Source organism: Bos mutus, chromosome 2 (assembly GCF_027580195.1).
Source record: "Bos mutus isolate GX-2022 chromosome 2, NWIPB_WYAK_1.1, whole genome shotgun sequence".
NCBI classification, from domain to species: Eukaryota; Metazoa; Chordata; class Mammalia; order Artiodactyla; family Bovidae; genus Bos; species Bos mutus.
The window spans coordinates 73,648,402-73,675,378 of NC_091618.1; the positions used below are offsets into that span (position 1 = coordinate 73,648,402).

A 26,977-nucleotide genomic window follows, 5' to 3' on the forward strand; every position below is an offset into this window, starting at 1 on the left:
AAATAGGAAAAGGAGTACGTCAAGGCTGTATACTGTCACTCTGCTTGTTTAACTTCTATGCAGAGTACATCATGAGAAACGCTGGGGCTGGAAGAAGCACAAGCTGGAATCAGGATTGCTGGGAGAAATATCAATAACCTCAGATATGCAGATGACACCACCCTTATGGCAGAAAGTGAAGAGGAACTAAAAAACCTCTTGATGAAAGTGAAAGTGGAGAATGAAAAAGTTGGCTTAAAGCTCAACATTCAGAAAACGAAGATCATGGCATCCAGTCCCATCACTTCATGGGAAATAGATGGGGAAACAGTGGAAACAGTGTCAGACTTTATTTTGGGGGGCTCCAAAATCATTGCAGATGGTGACTGTAGCCATGAAATTAAAAGACGCTTACTCCTTGGAAGGAAAGTTATGACCAACCTAGATAGCATATTCAAAAGCAGAGACATTACTTTGCCAACAAAGGTTCGTCTAGTCAAGGCTATGATTTTTCCTGTGGTCATGTATGGATGTGAGAGTTGGACTGCGAAGAAGGCTGAGCGCCGAAGAATTGATGCTTTTGAATTGTGGTGTTGGAGAAGACTCTTGAGAGCCCCTTGGACTGCAAGGAGATCCAAGCAGTCCATTCTGAAGGAGATCAGCCCTGGGATTTCTTTGGAAGGAATGATGCTAAAGCTGAAACTCCAGTACTTTGGCCACCTCATGCGAAGAGTTGACTCATTGGAAAAGACTGATGCTGGGAGGGATTGGGGGCAAGAGGAGAAGGGGATGACAGAGGATGAGATGGCTGGATGGCATCACTGACTCGATGGACGTGAGTCTGAGTGAACTCCGGGAGTTGGTGATGGACAGGGAGGCCTGGCGTGCTGCGATTCATGGGGTCGCAAAGAGTCAGACACGACTGAGCAACTGAACTGAACTGAACTGAACATGTTCTTAGTCACTGTAAGTTTTGACCTTTCAGGAGTTTCATAGAGATGGAATCAAATAGTAACCATATGAGACTGTCTTCTTTCACTCAGCATAATACTTTTGAGATCATTTGAAATAATTTTGTATCAATGGTTTGTTCCTTTCTATTAGTAGTATTCTACTGTAGGGATATACCATAGTTTGTTTACTCATTCCCCTGTTGAGGGATAATAGATTTATTTCTTGGATTGGACATTTATGAGTAGAGCTGCTGTAAATATTTTTGTGTAGATCTTTTATATGAAAATATATTTTTAGGTTACTTGGGTAAGTACCTAGGGTGTGATTAAGTCACATGGAAGCCAGTCACATGCTAAGTGTATATTTAACTTCATATGAAACAGCCAAACTGATTTCCAAAGTGATGTACCATTTTGCATTTCCACTAACAACATATGAGAGTTTCAGTTGCTCTGTATCCACAATAGCACTTGGTGTCAGTTTTTTTAGTTTTAGCTGTTCTAACAGATGTGTTGTTAGAATGAGAATATCTCATCCTAATTTTGATTTCGAATATCTTTCATGTGTTTTTTGCCATGAATATACTCTGTGGTGAAATGTCTGCAAGTCTTTTGCCCACTTTTTAATTGAATTGTTTTCTTATTGTTGTGTTTTGAGAGTTTTTAAATATATTCTAAATACAAATATTTTCTCTAGACAGTAGTTTATCTTTTCATTCTCTTACTAGTGTCTTTTCCAGAATAAAGTTTTTAAAATTTGATGCAGTTTGGTTTATCAGTTTTTTACATTATGAATCATGCTTTTGGTGCCATTTCTGAGAACACTTGCATGAGGTCAGAAAGCTTTCTCCTAATTAAAAAATATATGTATATAAACTTTAAAAAATTTGTGGTTTATTTTAGGTTTATAGAAAAGTTATAGAGATAGTTACAGACTCTTCCAAGATATCCTTCTCTCAATTTCCTCTGTTGTTAGTTTATATTATCAATATATGTGTGTCAAAACTGAAAAGCCAACATTGGTACATTAGTTAAAACATTAGTACATTGTTGTTGTTCAGTCTCTTAAGTCATGTCTGACTCTTTGCAACTCCATGGACTACAGCATGCCAGGTACTTAGTCAAATTTTATTTAACTAGTTTTTCCACTAACATCCATTTTCTATTCAAAGATCTAGTCTGGGATACTGCATTGCATTTAGTTATCATATCACCTTAGATTGTTCAGTCTACATTCCTGTGAAAATTTCTCAGTCTTTTCCTCATTTTTGATCACTTGGAGCTTTGAGGGGTACTAGTCAGGAATTTTGTAGAATCTCGTTCAGTTTGAGAGATTTAAAAATTAAAAAACAATTTTTTTTTCTAAACTTTTTATTTTGTATTGCTTCTAAGTCACTTCAGTCATGTTCGACTCTGTGTGACCCCATAGACGGCAGCCTACCAGGCTCCGCCTTCCCTGGGATTCTCCAGGCAAGAACACTGGAGTGGGTCACCATTTCCTTCTTCAGTGCATGAAAGTGAAACGTGAAAGTGAAGTCACTCAGTCGTGTCTGACTCTTAGTGACCCCATGGACTGCAGCCTACCAGGCTCCTCCGTCCATGGGATTTTCCAGGCAAGAGTACTGGAGTGAGGTGCCATTGCCTTCTCCATATTGAGGTATAGCCAATTAACAATATTGTGGTAGTTTGAAGAAAGCAACAAAAGAGCTCAATTTTAACATGTATGCATTAAAATATTTTTTTGAAGTAAAAAAAATTTTATGGTTACATTTGGGTTATGACTTTGGAAAGAAGATCATAATGGTGAAGTACCTCTTTATTATATATCAGAAGGTCATATTATCATCATGATTTAGTCACTAGTGACCTTAACTTTGATTACATGGCCAATTATTTGTTTTATTCTAAAAGTTTTACCTTTTATATTTAGAGCTTTTATCCATTTCAAGTTGATTTTTGTATAATATTCTTTTCTTGCTTGTGGATGTTTAGTTGTCCCAGCAGCATTTGTTGAAGAGTTTCCTTTCTTCATAGACTTACTTATACAACTTTATCAAAGATTACTGGCCACGTTTGTGTGGGTTTGTTTCTGCATGCTCTTGGTTTTATAAGTGTTTACATTAAATAGTCCCTTTCCTTTTCCTTTTTAAAAATCTTTTTCAAATTTGTTTTGGCTATTCTAGCTCCTTTGCTTTTCTGTTTACATTTTAGGATTGGTATATATCTACAAAAAGTCTCATTGGGAGTTTTATTGGAATTGCCTAGAGTCTGTAGATTATTTTGGTGGAGAATTGATATGTTTATATGCTGGGTCTTCCACTCTATGGTCACAATTGGTCTCCAGTTATTTAGGTCTTCTTTAATTTCAGCATATCAGATCAGATCAGATCAGTCGCTCAGTCGTGTCCGACTCTTTGCAACCCCATGAATCGCAGCACGCCAGGCCTCCCTGTCTGTCACCAACTCCCGGAGTTCACTCAGACTCACGTCCATCGAGTCAGTGATGCCATCCAGCCATCTCATCCTCTGTCATCCCCTTCTACTCTTGCCCCCAATCCCTCCCAACATGAGTCTTTTCCAATGAGTCAACTCTTCGCATGAGGTGGCCAAAGGACTGGAGTTTCAGCTTTAGCATCATTCCTTCCAAAGAAATCCCAGGGCTGATCTCCTACAAAATGGACTGGTTGGATCTCCTTGCAGTCCAAGGGAATCTCAAGAGTCGTCTCCAACACCACAGTTCAAAAGCATCAATTCTTCGGCGCTCAGCCTTCTTCACAGTCCAACTCTCACATCCATACATGACCACAGGAAAAACCTTGACTAGACGGACCTTTGTTGGCAAAGTAATGTCTCTGCTTTTGAATATGCTATCTAGGTTGGTCATAACTTTCCTTCCAAGGAGTAAGAGTCTTTTAATTTCATGGCTGCAGTCACCATCTGCAGTGATTTTGGAGCCCAGAAAAATAAAGTCTGACACTGTTTCCAGTGTTTCCCATCTATTTCCCATGAAGTGATGGGACTGGATGCCATGATCTTAGTTTTCTGAATGTTGAGCTTTAAGCCAACTTTTTCACTCTCCACTTTCACTTTCATCAAGAGGCTTTTTAGTTCCTCTTCACTTTCTGCCATAAGGGTGGTGTCATCTGCATATCTGAGGTTATTGATATTTCTCCCAGCAATCTTGATTCCAGTTTGTGTTTCTTCCAGTCCAGCGTTTCTCATGATGTACTCTGCATATAAGTTAAATAAGCAGAGTGACAGTATACAGCCTTGACGTACTCCTTTTCCTATTGGAACCAGTCTGTTGTTCCATGTCCAGTTCTAACTGTTGCTTCCTGACCTGCATACAAATTTCTCAAGAGGCAGATCAGGTGGTTTGGTATTCCCATCTCTTTTAGAATTTTCCAGTTTATTGTGATCCACACAATCAAAGGCTTTGGCATAGTCAATAAAGCAGAAATAGATGTTTTTCTGGAACTCTCTTGCTTTTTTTGGTGATCCAGCGGATGTTGGCAATTTGATCTCTGGTTCCTCTGCCTTTTCTAAAACCAGCTTGAACATCAGGAAGTTCACGGTTCACATATTGCTGAAGCCTGGCTTGGAGAATTTTGAGCATTACTCTACTACCGTGTGAGATGATGCAATTGTGCGGTAGTTTGAGCATTCTTTGGCATTGGCTTTCTTATCCTGTGTATTTTTTATTAGGTGTATATCTAATTATTGCTTGTTTAAATGAGCTATTGTAATGGTATTGTTTAAATTTTTTTCATATCCAGCGCTTTGTTCCTGGTATATAGGAATGTGACTAATTTTTGTGCCTTGAGGTCATATCCTGTGACCATACTAAATTCAATTATTAACTGTAGAAAGAGTTTTGTGGTGTCTTTTGAACTTTCTTTGTAGTCATATGAATAAGCATAGTTTTACTACTTTTCCAATATCTGGTTCTGTTTTTACCCTCGCCTTTTTAAACTGGCTAAGGCTCCAGTAAAATACTGAATATGAATGGTGAGAGTGGACAGCTTTGTCTTGATCCTAATCTTGTTTAGTCTTTTACCATGAAATTTGATGTCAGGTATAGTTTCTTCATTGATATGCTTTACGAGGTTGGGAAAGTTCTGTTCTTAGTTTGCTAGGAGTTTTTATATGAATGGATGTTGAATTTTGTGAAATGTGTTTTCTACTTAAATTGATATGATCTTTTGTTTCTTTTGTTTTTTAATATGGTGATTACATGGATTGATTTTTAGATAGCTAATTAGCTTCGCACCGGCAGGATGAACTCTACTTCTTCTTTGTGGTTTAACTTGCATTGATTTGCATAATTTTTACTTCTATAGCTGGATGATATGCTAATATTTTGTTAAGGATTTTAGTAGTAGTAGTAGCCAAACTCAGTCATGTCCAACTCTTTGCGACCCCTGTGGACTGTAGCCTGCTAGGCTCCTCTGTGCATGGAATTCTCCAGGCAAGAATATGGGAGTGGGTTGCCATTTCTTACTGCAGAGGATCTCCCCAATCCGGGGAGTGAATCTGGGTATTGCAGGCAGATTCTTTACCATCTGAACCACCAGGTAAGCCCCTGTTGAGGATTTTGGTGTCTGTGTTAATGAGAAATATTAACATTACAAAACTTACATTTTGGTTTTGATATCAGACAAACGCTGGCCTCATAACATCAGTTGGGAAGTATTTTGTTCTCTTCTGTTTTTTGAAAGAGATTGTGTAAAATTGATGTTGCTTTCTTTAAATGTTTGGTAGAATTTGTTCAGGAAACCACCTGGGCCTGGAGGAGTTTTACTGAGGTGGCAGTCCCTTCTATGGTCCAGTCTTTAAGCAGAAGTCTTCCGTCTACTTCCTTGCCTCATGTACACCCATATCCCTGAGGGGCCATTCAAAATGTTACAACCTCTGTACTGATTTGGATTGATGGAAAGCCCATACACAGACAATACTTGATTAAATATAAAGGATACAGAAGGAAATTGATGTGTTCCTAGGTTACCTGGTAGAGAGATTGGTAACAACATCAGAAAAAGTATGTAGCTTTTTATTCTCAGTGCCTCATGAGCAGGGGATGCTAATATCTGAATGACATCACACTTGCAGAAGCATAGTTTCCAAACCTAGACTTATATTTATGAGACTAGGGCATTCTTGGACATAGCCTAACCTGTATACATACCAAAGACCACTTCTGCTGGGCTGGTTTATACCTTATCATCTCAGAGTGGTATAATTCACATTGTCATTGCTAAGCTAAATATGTGGTAGTTTCAGACATAAACAGACTTTTCTTCTATCATTCTCAGGCTCTGTAGTCTATCAAAGCATAGTCATTTTGCTCTGTAAGTCATACTAATAGGCTTTTAGCATCTAAATGGTTTATCCTGTAAGATCCTGATCCCTAGTCACTAGCTGTTGTGGTGTCTACCCAGAGTTGATAATCCCCTGGTTTTCTTCAGTCACCTTTACATGCTTATTTCTGCCTTTAAGTTCCCTCTTTGTTTTTGTGACTCAGGAATCTTTTTTTTAATCTGAAGTTCAGCTATGTATTTCAAAAACATTATCATATCTTACCAGGTATTTTGGGGTGGAAGGGGACCTACGTCATATCAATTTGCTGTATCACTTCCATATTTTTTCATTTGATTTTTCTTAAAGATTAGAAGGGCAACAACAAACTTTTGAGAATTTAAAAATTAGGCATATTAAAACTATGTGTTTTCTTTTATTCAACAGACATTCTTCTAAAACATTTACTGTGAGTCAGATACTGGGCTATCAAGGGTAAACTGTGGTCCTTGTCTCAGATGGCTTTCGGATTAGAAGGGGGTTTAGAGATAAGGGAACAGATGGCGGCACTGCTAAGTGCTTTCATGGGGGGCAGCACAGAGCTTGAGGCAAACTCATAGGAGATACTGCCTTTCCAGATAGATCAAGTCAGGAAATGTTTCCAAGGAGAGGTGATACCTTACCTGAATCCTGCAAGGCAAGTGAGAATAAGCCAGGTGAGTTTAAATAAAAAGATATTCAAGGCAGAAGAGTGTAAGTAGAGGTGATGATGCCTAACTGAACTTGAAGCCTGCAAATAGTTTGGGAAGCCTTGGGGTAAGCTGAGGGTTGAGAATGGCAAAAGATGAGATAGTGTCTATGAATTTGTAGTCTAATGTGAACTAGGCATCTTAACAAGATTTCATATTGTTCTCATATTTTTTAAATAGAATTTTGAAATTATAATTGTTAAAAATTCTTACTTTCAAGGATACAAATTAATCATGAAGCTTCTTAGCAACTGAAGAATAACATACACATAAGTTTTCAGCTTTAAGTATTTCCTTTTTTAAGTTGAACAAAAAACATCTATTTCTGCTTTATTGACTATGCCAAAGCCTTTGATTGTGTGGATCACAATAGACTGTGGAAAATTCTGAAAGAGATGGGAATACCAGACCACCTGACCTGCCTCTTGAGAAATCTGTATGCAGGTCAGGAAGCAACAGTTAGAACTGGACATGGAACAACAAACTGGTTCCAAATAGGAAAAGGAGTACGTCAAGGCTGTATATTGTCACCCTGCTTATTTAACTTATATGCAGAGTACATCATGAGAAACGTGGGGCTGGAAGAAACAGAAACTGGAATCAAGATTGCCGGGAGAAATATCAATAACCTCAGATATGCAGATGACACCACCCTTATGGCAGAAAGTGAAGAGGAACTAAAAAACCTCTTGATGAAAGTGAAAGAGGAGAGTGAAAAAGTTGGCTTAAAGCTCAACATTCAGAAAACTAAGATCATGGCATCCGGTCCCATCACTTCATGGGAAATAGATGGAGAAACAGTGGAAACAGGGTCAGCCTTTATTTTTTGGGGCTCCAAAATCACGGCAGATGGTGACTGCAGCCATGAAATTAAAAGACGCTTACTCCTTGGAAGAAAGGTTATGACCAACCTAGATAGCATATTCAAAAGAAGAGACATTACTTTGTCAACAAAGGTCCGTCTAGTCAAGGCTATGGTTTTTCCTGTGGTCATGTATGGATGTGAGAGTTGGACTGTGAAGAAGGCTGAGCGCCGAAGAATTGATGCTTTTGAACTGTGGTGTTGGAGAAGACTCTTGAGATTCCCTTGGACTGCAAGGAGATCCAACCAGTCCATTTTGAAGGAGATCAGCCCTGGGATTTCTTTGGAAGGAATGATGCTAAAGCTGAAACTCCAGTCCTTTGGCCACCTCATGCAAAGAGTTGACTCATTGGAAAAGACCCTGATGCTGGGAAAAGACCCTGGGGGCAGGAGAAGGGGACAACACAGGATGAGATGGTTGGATGGCATCACTGACTCAATGGACATGGGTTTGGGTAGACTCTAGCAGTTGGTTTGTGATGGACAGGGAAGCCTGGTGTGCTGCAGTTCATGGGATTGCAAAGAGTTGGACACGACTGAGCGACTGAACTAAACTGAAAGTTAATAAAGTAGACCCCCCAAATTTGAAGTATAATGCAAAATATTTGTACTATACATAGACAATGAGTAAAGATTGTCAGAATGAGAAAAACCTAATATATGATTAATCAAACTTACAAAAAATAGAACATTTATGTCAAATGCTGAGTTTTGATGGTTCAAGTTTATCAATCTATTTCTATTTTGTTATCTCCTCTTTTCAGTTTTTGTATCAAACATCTGCCAGGTTAGCATTAACCCTATTTAACTTTTTAAAAAGTATTTTGTAAAACTAGTCTTAAAAGTTATGTGGGCATGATGTTAATGAACCTGGATGTGTGTCCGCACAGCAAAGCCAATTTACTGATGCCGAGTTGTGGTAAAGGACAGTACAGTGTTATTGCAGGTCACCAGACAATGAGAATGGGAAACTCATGATCAAAAGACCCAGCTTTGCAATAGCTTTCAGGGAAGGGTTTTCAAGAACATTGTGAGGGAGGGGGCCGCGTGGTCCATGATCAGCTTGTGCTCAGCTCTTGGGTTGATTGGCATCAAGGTAAAGTTTGGCACATCATCAATTTTCTGGCTCCAATCAGTTTGGGCACTTCGTGCTTGCAGTCAGCAGTTTTCATCTGGTGGGGTCTGGTTTCTGTAAAAACAACTTAGGAATATGTGTCAGACATTTATATTTTTTAAGGAACTGGGAGTTTGATGACTCTACTATGTGGTTGATTTATAATCTGAATTGTTACCTTTCCCAGCCCAACCTCTTTTAGTTTCTACATGTTCACATATCCTGATAATTAATGCTTGAGCCAACCTTTAGAGACCCAGGGGAGATCTGGGAGATGAAAATAAAAGCCTTTTACTTCAAAAGACAGGGACACAGGCACTTGGTTACAGTTTCACGATCAAGTTTTATAGTTTAGGCAAGGTGGTGGTTTAGTTGTGTCCGACTCTTGTGACCCCATGGACTATAGCCTGCCACGCTCCTCTGTTCATGGGATTCTCCAGGCAGGAATACTGGAGTGGGTTGCTATTTTCCTTCTCCAGGGGATCTTTCCCACCCAGGAATTGAACCTGTGTCTCCTGCATTGCAGGCAGATTCTTTACCAACTGAGCTATGAGGGAATCTTAATAATGTGACTTATTGGCTGCTTCTCTCTGCCTCCTTTTATACATATCCTTTAAATACCTTCTAATGGCTGATCCTGAAACCCTCATTAGAAATTTAGTCCCTTGATTAATTGCTATTTATTTAAAAAAAAAGTCATAGAAATGATACAAACATTAATTTTAGCAGACATTTATGTTCAAATGTAAACTTATGAACTCTTTTGTGAGCAGAGGGTGTGGTAGGTAGGTTCATAAGTCCTGTTAATATTAGTCCACATACCTAGTTACAGAATTTTCTTTTGTGATGAGAACTTTTAAGATTTTTAAGATTTATTCTCTTAGCAACTTTCAGATGCACTGTACAGTATTATTAACTATAGTCACCATGCTGTACATTACATCCCCATAATTTACTTCCTTTATAACTGGAGATTTGTATCTTTTGGTCTCTCCACCATTTCCGCCACCTCACATACCACCTCTGGCAGCCAGCTATCTGTTGTCTGTGTCTAGGAGCTTGGTGCATTTTTGTTTGTTTGTTTTTATTCCATATGTAAGTGAGATCCTATTTCGTCTTTCTCCGTCTGACTTGTTTCACTTAGCGTAATGTCCTCACGTCCGTGCATGTTGTTGCACATGGTAAGGTTTCAGTTTTTTCTATGGCAGGATAATAATCTGTTGTGTGTATGCATGCGTGCTTAGTCGCTTTAGTCGTGTCTGACTCTGTGTGACCCTGTGGACTGTAGCCCACCAGGCTCCTCTGTCTGCATATACATACACCACATTTTCTTCATTCATTCACCCATTAATGGATACTTAAGTTGTTTCCATATCTTGGCTTTTGTAATTGGTGCTACAGTGTTCATGGGGGCACATAACTTTTTGAATTAGTGTTTTCATTTTCTTTAGATAAATACCCAGAAATAGAATTGCTGGGTCATAAGGTAGTTCCATTTAAAATTTTTTTGAAGACACTTCCATACTGTTTTTCCTCCTGGCTGCACCAGTCTATATCCCCACCAACAGTGACTGAGGGTTCCCTTTTTTCCCTGCATTCTTGCCAATAGTTTTTCTTTTCTTTTTGATGATCATCACTCTAAAAGATACAAGGTTATATGTCATTGTTGTTTTGATTTGTATTTCCCTAATGATTAGTGATGTTTAGCATCTTTCCATGTAGCTGTTGACCACCTGTATGCATTGATCTTTTAAAGATAATAGTGACAGGGAAAATACATTTGTAATCAAAGAAGAGAGCATATTTAACAGAGGTAATGGGGTGGTATTTGAGATAAATCTTCAAAAAAAAAAAGAATCTACTGATGTTCCATGATGACTGTTGAGTAGGGAAAACATTCCAGGTAGTGGAAACAAATACATTGAGGATTGGCTTTTATTGCAGATAAATAGGAAGCAGTTCACTTTGGCTTATTTATTGTGAACAGGAGTATACACTGGCACAATTTTATGTGTATGGAGGGGGAGGAGTTAGTTTGGCAACAGCTATCGATTGGCAACAGCTATCAATGTTAAAGATGTTTAAGATGTTCTTTTAGCCAGCAACTTCTAAGAATTTGTCCCACAGTTATACCAGAAATTGTTGCAGTGTTGTTGCAGTAGCATAAAACTGGAAACAAAGTACTGACCAGTAGGGGAGATGAGCCTTTGAAAAGAAGGTACAGGAAGTATATTAATCTAATCTTTTTTGAGGAAAGGATGGGTCAATGGACAGATGGAACAGTTTTGGAAGAATGACCAAGAACGATTGACAACTGTTTCTCTCTAGTTTCTGGGGATACCGAGGCAAATAAGTGCTTTTGTTTTCTTTCTTCCAAGGATATTAAGAAAAGAAAGAAAAAAACTGTATGTAAATAGATTTAGAGCCTAAAATTCACAGCTCTGGGTTCTTTGCGGTATTTGATGCTACTTCTACATAACTAATTTTGATTTCAGGGGTAGGAGGGTGGAGGAGACGTGAGAAGATGAAATAAACTTTTGTCATCTAAACAGCAAACAGATTATGATTGGATTTTAAAAAAATTAAATCTTTTTTGCTACTGTTTTGGGGAATTTCTTGAGACTGTTCATAGAAGTATTCATAACTGTGTAGAGTTAAAATAGGCAAATGAGTAATGCCTTTTGTAAATTTATATTAAAAATATTGTTAAATAAAAACACAACAGGGAGTGAATAGGACAGGAATTTTCAGGAGGCAAGATTACCAGTTTGACCTTAATGTTTTTGTAAATTTTGGCTGCCGATTTGTGGTTTTTAATGGACTTGTCAACTAAATGAGAAGTTTGCATTATTGTAAGATACCAAGAGTAAGCCTGATAATTTTGTGATTCCTATCTAATATGTGTTATTGAGTGAAAGAATATAATAATTCTTTAATTATAATACTAGATTAAGGAAATGGCAACCCACTCCAGTGTTCTTGCCTGGAGAATCCCAGGGACGGGGGAGCCTGGCGGGCTGCCGTCTGTGGGGTCGCACAGAGTTGGACACGACTGAAGCGACTTAGCAGCAGCAGCAGAGTAAATCTGGAGAATTAAATGGCAACCCATTCCAGTATTCTTACCTGGGAAATCCCATGGACAGAGGAGCTGGTGGGCTACAGTCCATGGGGTCACAAAAAAAAAAAAAAAAAAAAAATCAGATAGGACTTACCGACTAAACAAGACTAAATCATGTTCTTACTTTGACAGCACAAGTATGACTGATAGTTATTTTCCTGACATTTAGGGAATCTATTAAACTTTAACTCTCCACATTAGTGGACTTAATGTTATCACCTAATTAATACAAGAAGTCAGTGCTGGCTTTCATGTTTTATTTTTGAAACCTAACTAAGACAAAACTGATTATTTAATTTTTTTTCTTTGTAATTCGTAATTTCAGCAAATCGCTGCGAATTTGTAAAGAATGGAGAGAAAATAGATGAATGATGTGAATTTTGTGCCAAATGAAGGAAATTCAGGTTGTTATAGGTTCAGTTGCCATTTAAGAAGGAAAGAAAGACAGACCTGGGTTCAAACCTAACTTTCTTTTCAGGGAAATATTTTTCACGTTTCCCAAATAATAGATTTTTGTGTTCTGACATTTTTGCCTGTTTAATGGCAGTGATTCTTTTTTCTTTTTTTTAAAGGTATGGACTCCGAGAGTTTGTGGTGATAGCACCTGCTGCAAACAATGATGCTGTCCTCAGTGAATCTAAGTGCAATCTTCTTCTGAGCTCTGTGTCTATTGCTTTAGGAAACACTGGCTGGTAGGTGGACATGTCAAAACACCTAGACATGAGTTTTAAGAACTATTTTAAATTAAAATTTATGAAGGAAACTGCTTGCTAAATGTTAGGTTTTTGATTAATATAGGATTAGTATTTTTATGTTATTATATTGGAATATTATATATAAGGACCAACACAACAAAATCTTTAGGGAAAGCGTATCTAAAGGGAAACTTACTGAAATATTACATGAATATTTAAAATTAATAAATTGTACTGTTTTTGTATTTTGCTTCCAAATGTTTAATCTATTTAAATTTTGATGCAAAATCAGAACATGGAAGCAACCTAGATATCCATCAAGAGATGAATGAGTAAAGAAGTTGTACCTACACACAGTGGAATATTACTCACGTGAAAAGGAATGAATTTGAGTCAGTTCTAGTGAGGTGGATGAACCTAGAGCCTGTTCTACAGAGTGAAGTAAGTCAGAAAGAGAAGAACAAATAAATAGCGTACATTAACATATATATGGTACTGGTGAACCATATTTGTAGGGCAGCAATGGAGATGCAGACATAGAGAACAGACTTACAGACAGAATGAGAGAGAAGGTGGGCCCACTGAGAGAGTAGCACTGAAGCATATACCATATGTAAAATAGATAGCCAGTGGGAATTTGTTGTGTGACTCAGGGAGCTCAACCCAGGGCACTGTAACAACCTAGAGGGGTGGGATGAGGTGGGAGATGGGAGGGAAGGGACATATGTATACCTATGGCTGATTCATGTTGATGTGTAGCAGAAACCAACCCAACACTGTAAAGCAATTATCCTCCAATTAAAAATAATTTTAAAAATACAAAGAAAAATCTAATTTTAAAAACTTGATAACAGAGCATCACCTTGTTCAGCCTCCACTAGGACTATGCATTCAGGTAACTTGAATTTTTTGTTTCTCTGCACATGTTTTCAAATGACTGAAAGTGCTACAGGTATTGATTTTTGAAGTTAAGATAGATTTTAGTGAGTAGGCTAATTTGCAGATACGGAAATCTTTGAATAAGGAGGAACAACTATATCTTCAAATGATTAAGTAAAATATAATTCACCACTAATGTAGGTTTAATTTGTATTGTTTAATACCTGTGAATCAAGTTTAATTAATGTCCTTGAAAATCCTAGTAGGTGAGATCACTTTTATTCAAGAAAATTTTTATTCTGCCTTTTTTTTTTTTAATGATTTTTCAGCCATTTAAAAATAATGTTCTGACTGTACAGTGCCACTTGATGATAATTTCATTTTATTAGTGTAAGGAGAAAAGAAACTAATAATGCCTTTGTTATAAATATGTCTGTGGAATGTTCCTTGTTTATTTCTTTAGATATTTGAGATTAAAATAATGTTATACTGTAAAGCGAGATTTAGAAGCTATTCAATGTTTAATGAACTTACAGTCTATTCTTGTTAATTATATCCTACAGCCAGGTGCCACTCTTTGTGCAGATTCATCACAAATGGCGAAGAATGTATGTGGGTGAATGTCAGGGTCCTGGTGTCCGAACTGATTTTGAAATGGTTCATCTTCGAAAAGTGCCAAATCAGTATACTCATTTATCAGGTCTGCTGGATATCTTCAAATCAAAGATTGTGAGTTGGCATTGATACTTTGCCTTATCTGGGATCCAGATAAAAGTAGTAATTTAGTAATTTTATTGATTTCATAGAAATATTTCTAATATTGATAATATAATTAGAAGAAAGATGTAATCGATTATAAAAATTACTCTGTGTATCTAAAGAAACAAATATCCAATTAGTTTTTAGTGTACAAACTAAAAACTAGTTTGTATACTAGCTTTGGTTGTTCTGTTAACATTTAGATACTGTGTTAACTCTTTATATTCCTTTTTCTCTAACAGTAATATTGCCAACCCTCCCCCGTGTGAGTGGGCCTCTATGTAGCTACTTGTTGGGGACTCTGACTAAGAGCAACTGAGATGTGAACTCTTGGGTTCTGAATTGCTATTTTTCCCCCCAAGGGTCTATTTGATGTTTAAAATTAATCTGGCTTATAATGCTATGACTGAGGGCAGCAGGGCTAACTTGGATGTGCTCAATACATCTTTATTTTTCTCTAAAAACACTATAACAGAGATATGGAGGACTTGCCTGTGCTACTCTTTTACAAAGTAGCTGTCCTAGACTCTTTAAAAATAGCAGTTTCATGATAGGCAATACAAATTCTGGGAGCTATTTAGCTTAAAAGAGAGTGAAGTGATGTAACAACTAAAGGCAGTGTGTGATCCTTGATCACAGCAAAATAGCCATAAAGGACACAATTGGAACAGTGGGACAGTTTTAATATGGACTATATATTACAAAATAATATCAGTGTTAAAATTCTTGAGTGTGATAATTGTGTTATGGTTGCATAGGATAATATCCTTGTTCATAGGAATCACATGCTGAATGAAGTATTTAGAGGTGAGTTGCCATGATGCTTGCAATTTACTTTCAAAAGTTTCAGTCAAAAAGATCATGTGGGTATTCATTATGCTAGCTTTGCAACCTTTCTGAAGGTTTACAAATTTTGAAAATTAAAAAAAATAAGAAAATGCTGAAATTTCTTTTATTAACATATATTGTTTGTAGAAAGATATTTAGGATTAGAACTTCATAAATGTATGTTTTCAGTGTTGAGGCTGTAAACAGCATGGTGCTAGGATTATCACTACAAAGATGAATCTACTTGATATTTTAAAAAAGTACATGTACCAGGTTAAGAAATTAAAGAGGTAAAAACTTCTTTATATCCTTAGTCCCTTTCCTCAAAATAACTATTGTTAGCTGTTTCTGTGATTATCTCCATTAAACAAATGATAGAAGTATGTCTTTTAGAAAGTTCCCTGTCTATATGCAACTTTTCCCCCAAAACCTCTCTGGACCTTGAAATGCTGTCTTAAATACTACTCAATTCTTCATGTGTTGCCTTGAGAAATTTTTGAAAAAGACAAATATGTGTTATTTCTACTCTGTTAGTTTTCCTTTGTTCTCACCAAATCTTCAATTATGTTTAATTATTTTAGATAAAATTCTAGTCAGATGCAAATATTAATGTTTTATTCCTCTTTTTAAAAACATTAGTGAAAGTTATTTTCATGGATCTTTTACTCCTCTACGTAACTCAGCTTCTTACTAAAACTAGGGACCACATTGATTTGTGAAGCCTGATTTAGAATATGACTGTTAAAAAAAAAAAAAAAAAAAGCGTTCCTAATCAGTTTATTACATCGTCTTTCAGAACTTTTACAAACCTCACTGGTATAAATATGAAAGTTTATTTGGTAAGAGTTGAACTTAAAATAATTGAGACTTGTTTTGAGTACTTTATTGGTATTACGTAAAACTACTTAATATGCAACTCTCTTATACTGTCTTTATAAGGCTATCTTTATAAATATTACCCTTTAAATCTACTGGAAGTGTTCCAAGGCACTTTAGCCCCACAGTGGCAATTTATTTCATTTTCACATGAATCTAATATTTTGAAAAGGCTTCCTTGGCAGAGTGGCAGCAGAGGGTGGTTGTCCTTGGAATCACATAAAGTTTAAATTTAAATCCTCTTTTGCCACAATCCTTTAAATGTTTGAAAGCGCTCTCATACCGTAGTGTTTCCTTTTTCAATTTAGACATTCTTCATTCTATCAGATGTTCTTTATGTTTCATGGTTTTATATTCTGATTTGGATATTTATCTTTCTTAGAATTGTATTTATTTCTTCATGTTCTGGGGAAGTTTTGTTTGCAGGCTCATTTTTAATGTCATCTTTTTGTAGTTTTAAACTTTCCTATCTTCTCTAGTGGTTTTATAATTTGTGATTGCTTCTTATCTGTAGACTATTTCAGAAGCCTGTCTTAAAATGGTGTTTGATGCCTCTTGCTCGGTGTTGATATTGTGGTATTGCACATGGAGTCTTGGAATCATTGAATTGCTTGCTTGGATCATGAGTGAGTGAGTGAGTGAAGTCACTCAGTCATGTCCGACTCTTTGTGACCCCATGGATTGTAGCCCACCAGGTTCCTCCATCCATGGGATTCTCCACGCAGGAATACTGGAGTGGGTTGCCATTTCTTTCTGCAGGGGATCTTCCCGACCCAGGGATTGAACCCAGGTCTTCTGCATTGCAGGCAGACGCTTTAACCTCTGAGCCACCTGGGAAGCCTGGATGCCTGGATCATAGGAGTGGGTTTTTCCCTAGATCACACAACTTTTTCTAGCCTTATACCTTCCAGCACAGCCACTGCTCCAATCTAGAGTACTCTGTCCATATGTCTGCCTTAAGCAGAGAGTCTTGTAGTGCCCTCAGTCTGGGCTGAGTACTTTGGATCCATTTAATGCAGTCCATAATCCTGGCTGTCATCTGGAACTTAGCAAGCATGTGTCTTGGGTCCCGCTTAATACTTTTAGTTTTCTGTACCTTTTCTATACCTTTTCTAGGGTCTGTGAAGATAAGTCATGTTTGATCCTAGCTGTTTCTTTTTGGTCATCTCTTTCTGTATTTGCCAACATTGCTAACGTGACTGGAGCAGAGGTTATGTGTCAAAGTGACCTCATTATGGTTTCTAGATCATTACTGGTCCAGAATTACTGGTGAATGCTCATTTGGTACCTAAACCTAAGTAAAAAGTAATTATTTCTGACCAGCTAGAATCTTACTTGCTTCTGTAGGACACAGCAGCCCAAAACTGAATTAACTCTCTCTTTTTTGGCAGCTATCTTGAGATTGAGTTTGTATTCAGTTAAAGTTACTAATGACATTTATAGCTACTGATGCTGAGCTAAAGGGTCTATGTTATTTCTTCTGACCAGCAGTATCAGAAACACCTGGAAACTGGGTAGATATGCAGGATATTGTTGAATCTGCATTTTCATAAGCTCACTAGGTCATGCCTATGCATACTTAATTCCTATTCCACATTAATATAGCTTAACCATTATTAAGGGAAGCTGAGATCATGAGATGTTTGGATATTATTAATTTTTATTATTAGTAATGAGTATAAAGATAGATCTTAATTTTCTGATTCATTAATATAAACTATTTTGCGTGAGTGACCATTTGTCACAGTCTAACATTTTCGTTAAATATTCAAGACTGGCTTTGAGTTTATTTTCATTTCAAAGGGAAAAAAGACATCTTAAACCTAGTTTTATATTTTGTAGCAGTTTTACTTTATTTAAAAAATGATTCACATTTTTTTACATGCAACATGGCTGAAGAGACTAGTAAGAAATTATATTTGTGTAATTAAAATTGTGTAAGATATTTTGAAATAGTATTTTACTTAATAGAATGTAATATCTCTTCCTGGTAGTAGGTCAAACAGCTTTTTTTTTTTGGAAGTTTATTTCTTTCTTAAAAAATTTATTTTTAATTGGAGGATAATTACTTTACTATATAGTGATGGTTTCTGCCATACATCAACATGAATCAGCCACAGGCATACACATGTCCCCTCCCTCTTAAACCTTCCTCCCACCTCCCTCCTTATCCTACCTCTCTAGACTGTCACAGAGCACTGGCTTTGGGTTTCCTGCATCATACAGCAAATTCCCACTGGCTAGCTATTGTACATTTGGTCATGTGTATGTTTCAGTACTACTCTCTCAAGTCTTTCCACCGTCTCCCTCTCCCACTGTGACCAAAATTCTGTTCTTTATGGCTGTCTCCTTTGCTGCCCTGTAAATATGATCATCAGTACCATCTTTCTAGATTTCATATGTATGCGTTAATATACAAAATCTGTCTTTCTGACTTCACTCTGTATAATAGGATCTAGATTAATCCACCTCATTAGAACTGACTCATGTGCTCCTTTTTTGTAGCTAAGTAATATTCCATTGTGTGTATGTACCACAACTTCTGTATCCATTCATCTGTTGATGGACATCTAGGTTGCCTAGCTATTGTACATAGTACTGCAGTGAACATTGGGGTACATGTATCTTTTTCAGTTATGGTTTCCTGAGGGTGTATGCCCAGTAGTGGGATTGCTGGTTCGTATAGTAGTTTTATTCCTAGTTTTTTAAGGAATCTCCATACTGTTTTCTATAGTGGCTGTTATCAATTTGCATTCCTACCAATGGTGCATGAGGGTTCCCTTTTCTCCACACCCTCTCCAGCATTTATTGTTTGTAGACTTTCTGATGATGGCCATTCTGATTGGTGTAAGATGATACCTCATTGTGGTTTTGATTTGCGTTTCTCTAATAATGTGTGATGTTGAGGATCTTTTCATGTGTTTGTTGGCCCTCTGTATGTCTTCTTTGGAGACATGTCTGTTTAGATAGTCTGTCCAATTTTTGATTGGATTGTTTGTTTTTCTGGTATTGAGCTGCGTGAGCTGCTTGTATATTTTGGAGATTAATCCTCTGTCAGTTGTTTCCTTTGCTGTTATTTCCTCCCATTCTGAGGGTTGTCTTTTCACCTTGCTTGTACTTTTCTTCGTTGTACAAAAGCTTTTAAGTTTAATTTGGTCCCTTTTGTTTATTTTTGTTTTTATTTCCGTTACTCTAGGAGATGGGTCATGGAGGATCTTGCTGTGATTTATGTCAGAGTTAAGCAGCTTTATTTTAATGTAATTTGTTCTCTGGCATTATAGGCTGTGAGAATTTCCCCTATGAAAATGATTTCCTAAATTCCGCACCTTTGGCTCTAATAACTTCAGTGACTTAGTTTTCCTTTTTAATGGCTAGAATGTCATACATACATTTTTTATGGCTGGTTTATGTGTGCCATATCTAACACTATAACCTGAAAATCCCCATGTCATAAAGGTAGTAATTCATCTACTTCAGTAGTTTGAAATTTGCATCTGGTATTACAAGGGTACTAACATTTCATGATATTGTCTTTGCATTTACTTCTTAGGGATGTCCATTAACTCCACTGCCTCCAGTTAATATTGCTATACGGTTTACCTATGTTCTTCAGGATTGGCAGCAGTATTTTTGGCCTCAGCAACCTCCGGGTGAGATAATTTAGAACTATATTCAGAAACTAAAAGTATTTAACAGTGTGTTTCAAGTGTTTGAAATATTTGTAACTCATTTTTAATGTATAGTGTTGCTAATTTCATTGCCCTTATCACTTTTTTCTCTTGAAAATTGTAGGTTTTTCTAGAGACAACTCTAGAATTATTCTAGACAATTACTCTAATTGTCAGTTACTCTCTACTTGACAATCTGTCTTTGAAAAAAATATTATTTATAAAGCATTCCCTTGCTATGGAACATTGTATGCTGAAAATTAGTACGTAATGAATAATTAAAATGTCTGCTTTCAGAATATAAGAAGAGAAACCTCTCTTCTATGCTGAGAACAGACGTGCACAGAACCTTATAGAGAGTAGAGTGTGAAGTAGAGGGTTAAATAAGGAAAGCAGAAAAAAAAAAGAAAGAAATGTATATATACACATATGCTGGGAAGAGCTGTAGAATATTTTACTTTAACTTGTGTTTTTATAAAAATTAATTAAAACCATTTTACCTACTTAGCCATTGATGTACTGATTAATTTCAGTTCAGTTCAGTCGCTCAGTCGTGTCTGACTCTTTGCGACCCCATGAATCGCAGCACGCCAGGCCTCCCTGTCCACCACTAGCTCCCGGAGTTCACCCAGACTCACATCCATCGAGTCAGTAATGCCATCCAGCCATCTCATCCTCTGTCGTCCCCTCCTCCTCCTGCCCCCAATCCCTCCCAGCATCAGAGTCTTTTCCAGTGAGTCAACTCTTCGCATGAGGTGGCCAAAGTACTGGAGTTTCAGCTTCAGCATCATTCCTTCCAAAGAAATCGCAGGGCTGATCTCCTTCAGAATGGACTGAAAGAGTCCAAGGGACTCTTCAAGAGTCCAAGTGCTAAAGTTCACATTTAAATCCTGGTCAAACTCCAAGTCGCATCATCCTTTGATTCTACAATGTTGCTTTTCACCTTTTAATTTAATTAAAATTTATACAGTTATAGTCCAGCAATAATTTTTAGCTTGCTAAGTTTTAAAAAAAAATTATTTTTGACTGTGCTGGGTCTTGGTTGCTGCTCAGATTTTTCTCTAGTTGTGACGAGGCGGGGCTACTTTCTACTTGCGATGCCTTCTCTTGTGGCGCACAGGCTTAATTGCTCTGTGGCTCTTGGGATCTTCCCAGATCAGGGATCAAACCAGTGCCTCCTGCACATTAGTAGGTGGATTCTTTACCACTGAGCCACCATGGAAGCCCTAGCTCACTGATTTTAAACATGTCCTTATTATAAATTTTGAAGTTCTTTAATTCACATTTTATAATAAAACTAGTTATTTTGATCTCTGTTGTAAGCATTCTTTAGTTGGAAAAATGGAATGAACTGATTTGAGAAAATTTACTGACTCAAGTAATTGAACCATATTTAATGCTAATTTTAATAATTTAGTTAGGGTGTGGGTATTTGTCAAACATGATTTTAGTGAATCTGTAAATGTTCATAACTCAACAGTAGACTTTAGTAATTCACAGTGTTGTGTGAATAATTAAAAACAACCATTTGTGTTACTTTGAAGACAAATCTTTTTGACGTCTTTTAGAAGTGTTTATTCTTCAAGAGGGATGAAACTAAGCGATGATTTACCTTCTAAATTTTCCTCTAATCTCAGATACCATTCATAAGGGAATGGAAATTATTTTCTGTGCTTCAGATATTTCCATATACTGTCAGCTTAAATAAAGTTTTATTAATGATGACTAATTTGGGCTATTCTGAAATTATTAACAGCAAAACTGATGAATGTAGGTTGATGATTAAATTTTTTAATACTTATTTAATTGTTCTTTTAAATAATATGAATCACATACTTAGAAAATTTTTAAAATTTACGAGAATAATATTCTCTTGAATAGTATTTAAGGACTATTTCAGAAGGGCAAAATTTAGAATGCAGGCTTGAATACAGCACTTTACAAACAGGAATTAAATGTATCCTTTTACTATAACTTTCCGTTTTTTTTACTCTAACATTCTTGGAGGAAGTCTAATATCTGACAGCTTGCTCTCTAACTTGCTGTGTCTTAATGTAGACAGTTTTAAATCTATAATCTTTCAAAAGGTTGACATAATTAAATTTAAATTCTTATTTCTCCACTTTTGGCTAACTTGTGGAAATTTTTTTTTCTTCTTTAGATATAGATGCCCTTGTAGGAGGAGAAGTGGGAGGCCTGGAATTCGGCAAGTTACCATTTGGTGCCTGTGAAGATCCCATTAGGTGTGACTTGCGTTATATCGTTTGAATTATGGGACTTTTAAAATTCTATTTGATGTTGATTTTACTGTGTTTTATAATACTGCAGCCTCCTGGAATGAATGTAGTACTGGAAATAGAGACCTGCTTGTAATAATCTGTCCATCTTTTTTTTTCCTCTGTAACTTAAGAAATAAAAGAAGGTTTAAAGTAATATATAAAACATATATAATACACTTAATGTATTAAGTGTATATTAATAGAATACATTAATGTAATGTAATGTATAATATAATGTAATATACAATAATAATACATTAATGTAATTAAGTGTATATTAATACACTTAATGTATAAGGAATCACTTCCTTATAGAAGTGATTCTTGACCTACTTTGGGGAAACGTTTTAAATATTGAAAAGCACAGACATTGTCATATAACACAAATTTTCGTGTGTCCATCACCCAGAGTTAACAATTTTTTGCATTTTTCCTGGCCACTTTTTCAAAATTAAGACGTAAATAAGAGACACAAAGGTGACCTTATAGGTTACCCAATTGCTTTTCTAGAAGAACTACTACTTAAAAAAAAAAAGAATAAAAACAACTGTTTCACGAGAAAATGTAGGGGTTGGAAAACTTCATCACTGCTAGCAAAATATTTGGAAAATATAAACAGTGCTGATATAAAAACTATCTCATTTGTTAAACTATTTGGTTATTTTAAAATATATATATTCACATTTTGTCGTTCAGTTGCTAAATTGTGTCCTACTCAGCGACCTCATTGACTGCAGCACGCCAGGCTTCCCTGTCTTTCACCGTGTCCCGGAGTTTGCTCAAATTCATCATGTCCATTAAGTCAGTGATGCTATCTAACCATCTCATCCTCGGTTATCCTCTTCTCCTTTTGCCTTCTTTAATACTCTCACTTAAATGTAGAAATAATAATACTTTTCACTTAAAATCACTTAAGGGAGACGATAAAGTGGGTATCTTTTAAAATTGATATTTATTATATGTGCCAGACACTGTGCTAAGAGGAAGATCCTGAAGTAAAACTGACAGCTTCTGCCTTCTCGGCTTTTGTAGTCTAATTAAATAAAATAGATGAACTAATCACCTAAGTAAACTTAGAATTATAAATTATGGAATAATTTGAAGGAAAAGTATAGGTATGCCATCAGTAAAGTCTTCTCAAAGGAAAGGGTATTTACTCTGAGTCTCAATTAGGGAAGAATTTAGCCAGGCAGAGAATGAGAGAACGACCATTCCAGGTGCAGGGAAGAGCCTATGCAAAGCACCCTGATGCAGGAAACAGCTTGGAAAGTCTACGGAAGGAAACAAAAGGTGGCTATCATGGCTAGAATGTAGTGGGCAAGCAAGAAACGGTGTCGGAGTGGATACAGATAGAATTGTGGCTTCCAGTGGGGTCGTTTATTTGAATTTTACTTAGAGAAGATTCTAGGGGGAGAGCAATAAACTGACCTGAGAGAAATGTGGAGGTTTTAATTGTTAAATATTTCTTCCAAATCTGTATCGTGATGAGGAGTCAGTCAGCAAAGGAACAAGTGATTGAAGAACACAGAAATAAGTTGAGGGTAAGATGGTGCATGTGGCATACCATTTAAATCAAACAGTGATTAGCAAATATTGTGGGCACAGTGCTTTTGAAAAGGCATCTTTAATAGTGAAAGAGTCAGTATCTTGTCTCATTGTCAAAGAAATTTTTCTATAGTTAGAGGGAGAGGAGAGGACTTAATCATAAAAGCTTAGGAATTGCATTTGAGGTTCATTCTTTAAAAAATTCAGTAGTGGATAGTTTTAAATTTCCAATCATTCTAATCATTTAAACTATATGATATCACATATTATTTGCAGTCATTTTTTACCTTAATTAGTTTTATTATGAATAATAAATTCATGTTCAGTGCAGAGAAAATGTAAAAATGGGCAAAACCCCTATGTTTAGTAGTCACATTGTCTAGTGGCAAACTGTTTAATAGTCAACTCTAATTCAAGCGAAAAATCAGTTTTTGGATAGATGCTTAGTAACTCAAATGTTTAATTGGGACCATTGTAGAACCAGGCTCAGAAAATAGCCTTGAGCCAAGCCTGCCTAATTGTCTGGTTCATAACCCAGGTTACACTGCATTGTTGTGGAGTGCTGGCCCACTGTGAATTCCTAACTGTGCTTACAGATTCAGATTCTCAGACTAGAGTTGCCAGTTAGTCAAGTATCACCAAAGAGCAAAGAAATGAAGTAATTGACCCTTTTGACTTCTATATTCTCTGAACATAACAAGTGAGATCAGAATCTAGACAGGAGGAAAAAAAAATCATTAAATTTATAATCACCTACTCATAGGTGCTCACTGACCACAGCTTGCTATATGTGCTTCCGACCATTTTTCATATATATGAATTAGGTGTGTATATGTACATGTTTATGTGTATATATGCAGCAGATCCCCCAACACCACCCTCAAGTTGATTTGCTAGGAGAACTTGTAGGACTCAATGTATAGCTGTGCTCATGCTTATTTACTAAGAAAAAGGATATGGTGCAAAAATCAGCAAAGGGAAAAGGCATATGGGGTGAGGTCCGGAGCAAATGAAGGACAAACTTCATCTTCCCATGTAGTCACACAGGACACATTCAGTTCCCCCAGCAATGAATTGTGACAGTATGTGTGAAAGGGTGTCTACCAGGGAAGCTCACTAGAGGCTCAGCACTTAGAAGTTTTAATCAGAGACTGGTCATGTAGGCACCCTCTGGCTAGCCTGTACCAGAAGGAAACCAGATATTTCCATCAACCGTGTTTTTGGCACAGGTAATTTAGGCACAGGGAATGATAGGAACCTTCCTGAAATTCAAGTTCCCAGATGCCAAACCAGGGACTAGCCTTGCAAGTAATCCTTTCTCAGTGTTAGGCCTGCTATGGTAACTCTTTTTTGCACAGTATTTATTTTATAAATATATGTCATCATACATTTTTTTGTGGCTTGTTATTTTATAATTTTACATGAAAAGTTTCTGAAATTTAATTTTCATCTATAAAAAGAGGTCAGCAAACTATGACCTGTGGACCAAATCTGACCAGTGGCCTGTTTTTATATACATAATGAGCTACATTACCATAGTTTTAATGGGCTGAACTCTGGATGGTGAAACTGTAGCCCAAAAGACGTCCCTACAGTTAGCCCATGAATGTGCCCGGAATCTGTATGCACTGTGGATGGTCTTCACGGGGCTAGGTCTTGTTCACCCCATGCTCTTCTGATGTAATGGAGCTTAGGGATCTGCTCAGCCTCCAGCAGAGCCTGCACCAGGCTTCCAGCAGATCTGCTCAGAATTTGATGCCTCTTAGCCAATCTACCCTTCATGGGTCTCCACCAGGGAAAGCCACCCCAAGCACACCAAAGGCTCAGGGGGTGAAGTCTCAACCCAAGAAAATTATAGTAGAAATCATGCTCCCCAACCTCGTGAGACAGTGAGACTTCCCCTCCCAGATCTCCTTCATCAGGAAGACTGGTGATGGTCAACCTCAAGGTCAAGCTGCACCAGTGCGTCCAGATGATGGACCCCGAGAGTCTTAGAGAGCAGCTGTCCCCAACCTTTCTGGCACCAGGAATGGCTTTCATGGAAGACCAGGGTGGGAGGTGGTTTCAGGATGATTCAAGCACATGGCATTTATTATGTACTTTTTTATTATTATTACCTCACATCCCTGGCTTGGGAAGATCCCTTGGAGAAGGGAATGGCAACCTACTCCAGTTTTCTTGCCTGGGAAATCCCGTGGACAGAGGAGCCTGGCAGGCTACAGTCCATGGGGTCACAAAGAGACACGACTCAGTGACTAAACAACAAGGGACTAAAAGTGGTTTTACATTGTTGAGGGTTTTAAAAGAAAAAAACAAGAATATAGCAAACTATTGATACATGGCCCATAAGAAGCACAAAATACTTCCCAGAGGATCCTTTGTAGACAAAGTATGCCAATTCCTGAACTATAAAAATAATATTTTCAAAATTGAGATATAACTTATGTACCATAAAAGTTACAATTTTAAAGTATACAAATTAGTGTTTTTAGGGTTCAGAGTTGTGCAACCATCGTTAGTATCTAATTCCACAACATTTTCATTACCCTAAAAAGAAACCCCTCACCTCTTAACTATCACTACCTCCACCTCACCCCCTGCCCCCGCCATCCCAGTCTCCCTAGGGCCTCTGGGTCTAGACTGATATTAATGTACTTTTTGCCTATATGGATTTGCCTTTTCCGGACATTTCATATGGGTTGGATTATACCATATGGGACCTTTTGTATCTGGCTGTTTTCACTTAGCATCTTTTAGAGGTTCATCCACATTGTAGTGTGAATCAGTGTATCATTGCTTTTTGTGGCCATATAATACGCTGTCCTATGGAATAGTGCTATGTTTTACTTAACTCATCAATTGACACACATTTGGTTTACTTACACTTTTTGGTTATTATGTATAGCATGGTTTTTTCTTGCAGACATTAATATAAATGTGCCACCATTTGCTAAACCAGGTGCTTACAGTTTTATTATATTACAAATCATGAGCATTTTTAGCATACTTTTTGGGGCATATTTCCAGTTATTTACTGAGGATACAATTCTAGAAGTAGAATTGTTGAATCAGGTATATATACATTATTAAAGCTTACAGATATATTGTATGTTTTGTTTCAGTGAACTCCATTTAGCAACTACATGGCCCCACCTGACTGAAGGTATCATTGTGGATAATGATGTTTATTCGTAAGTATGTTAAAAATAGTACATTAAGAGTCACAGATTTCAAAAGACTAACTGCCCAGTGGGTTAGCAATTTTTCTTTGAATCAATTTCTGATATGGTTGTTTGCTTTTGTTTTTAAAGATCAGTTTTTAGACTGATGTATATTAGAAATGTGTTTTAAGCTGTGGACTTTGGAGACAGGATCCTT

At 36.9% G+C, this 26,977-nt stretch overlaps 1 protein-coding gene across 1 annotated transcript in view; it reads left to right on the forward strand.

The window, feature by feature from the left end:
• Positions 1 to 26,977, forward strand: part of RAB3GAP1 (RAB3 GTPase activating protein catalytic subunit 1) — a 110,969-nt gene that overhangs the window by 49,533 nt on the left and 34,459 nt on the right. The window contains exons 6-10 of the mRNA XM_005899488.2: positions 12,643 to 12,762; positions 14,208 to 14,373; positions 19,658 to 19,757; positions 21,937 to 22,018; positions 26,722 to 26,790. Of these exons, the coding sequence (XP_005899550.1) occupies positions 12,643 to 12,762; positions 14,208 to 14,373; positions 19,658 to 19,757; positions 21,937 to 22,018; positions 26,722 to 26,790 (537 nt within the window). The remainder of the gene's footprint in view (positions 1 to 12,642; positions 12,763 to 14,207; positions 14,374 to 19,657; positions 19,758 to 21,936; positions 22,019 to 26,721; positions 26,791 to 26,977) is intronic.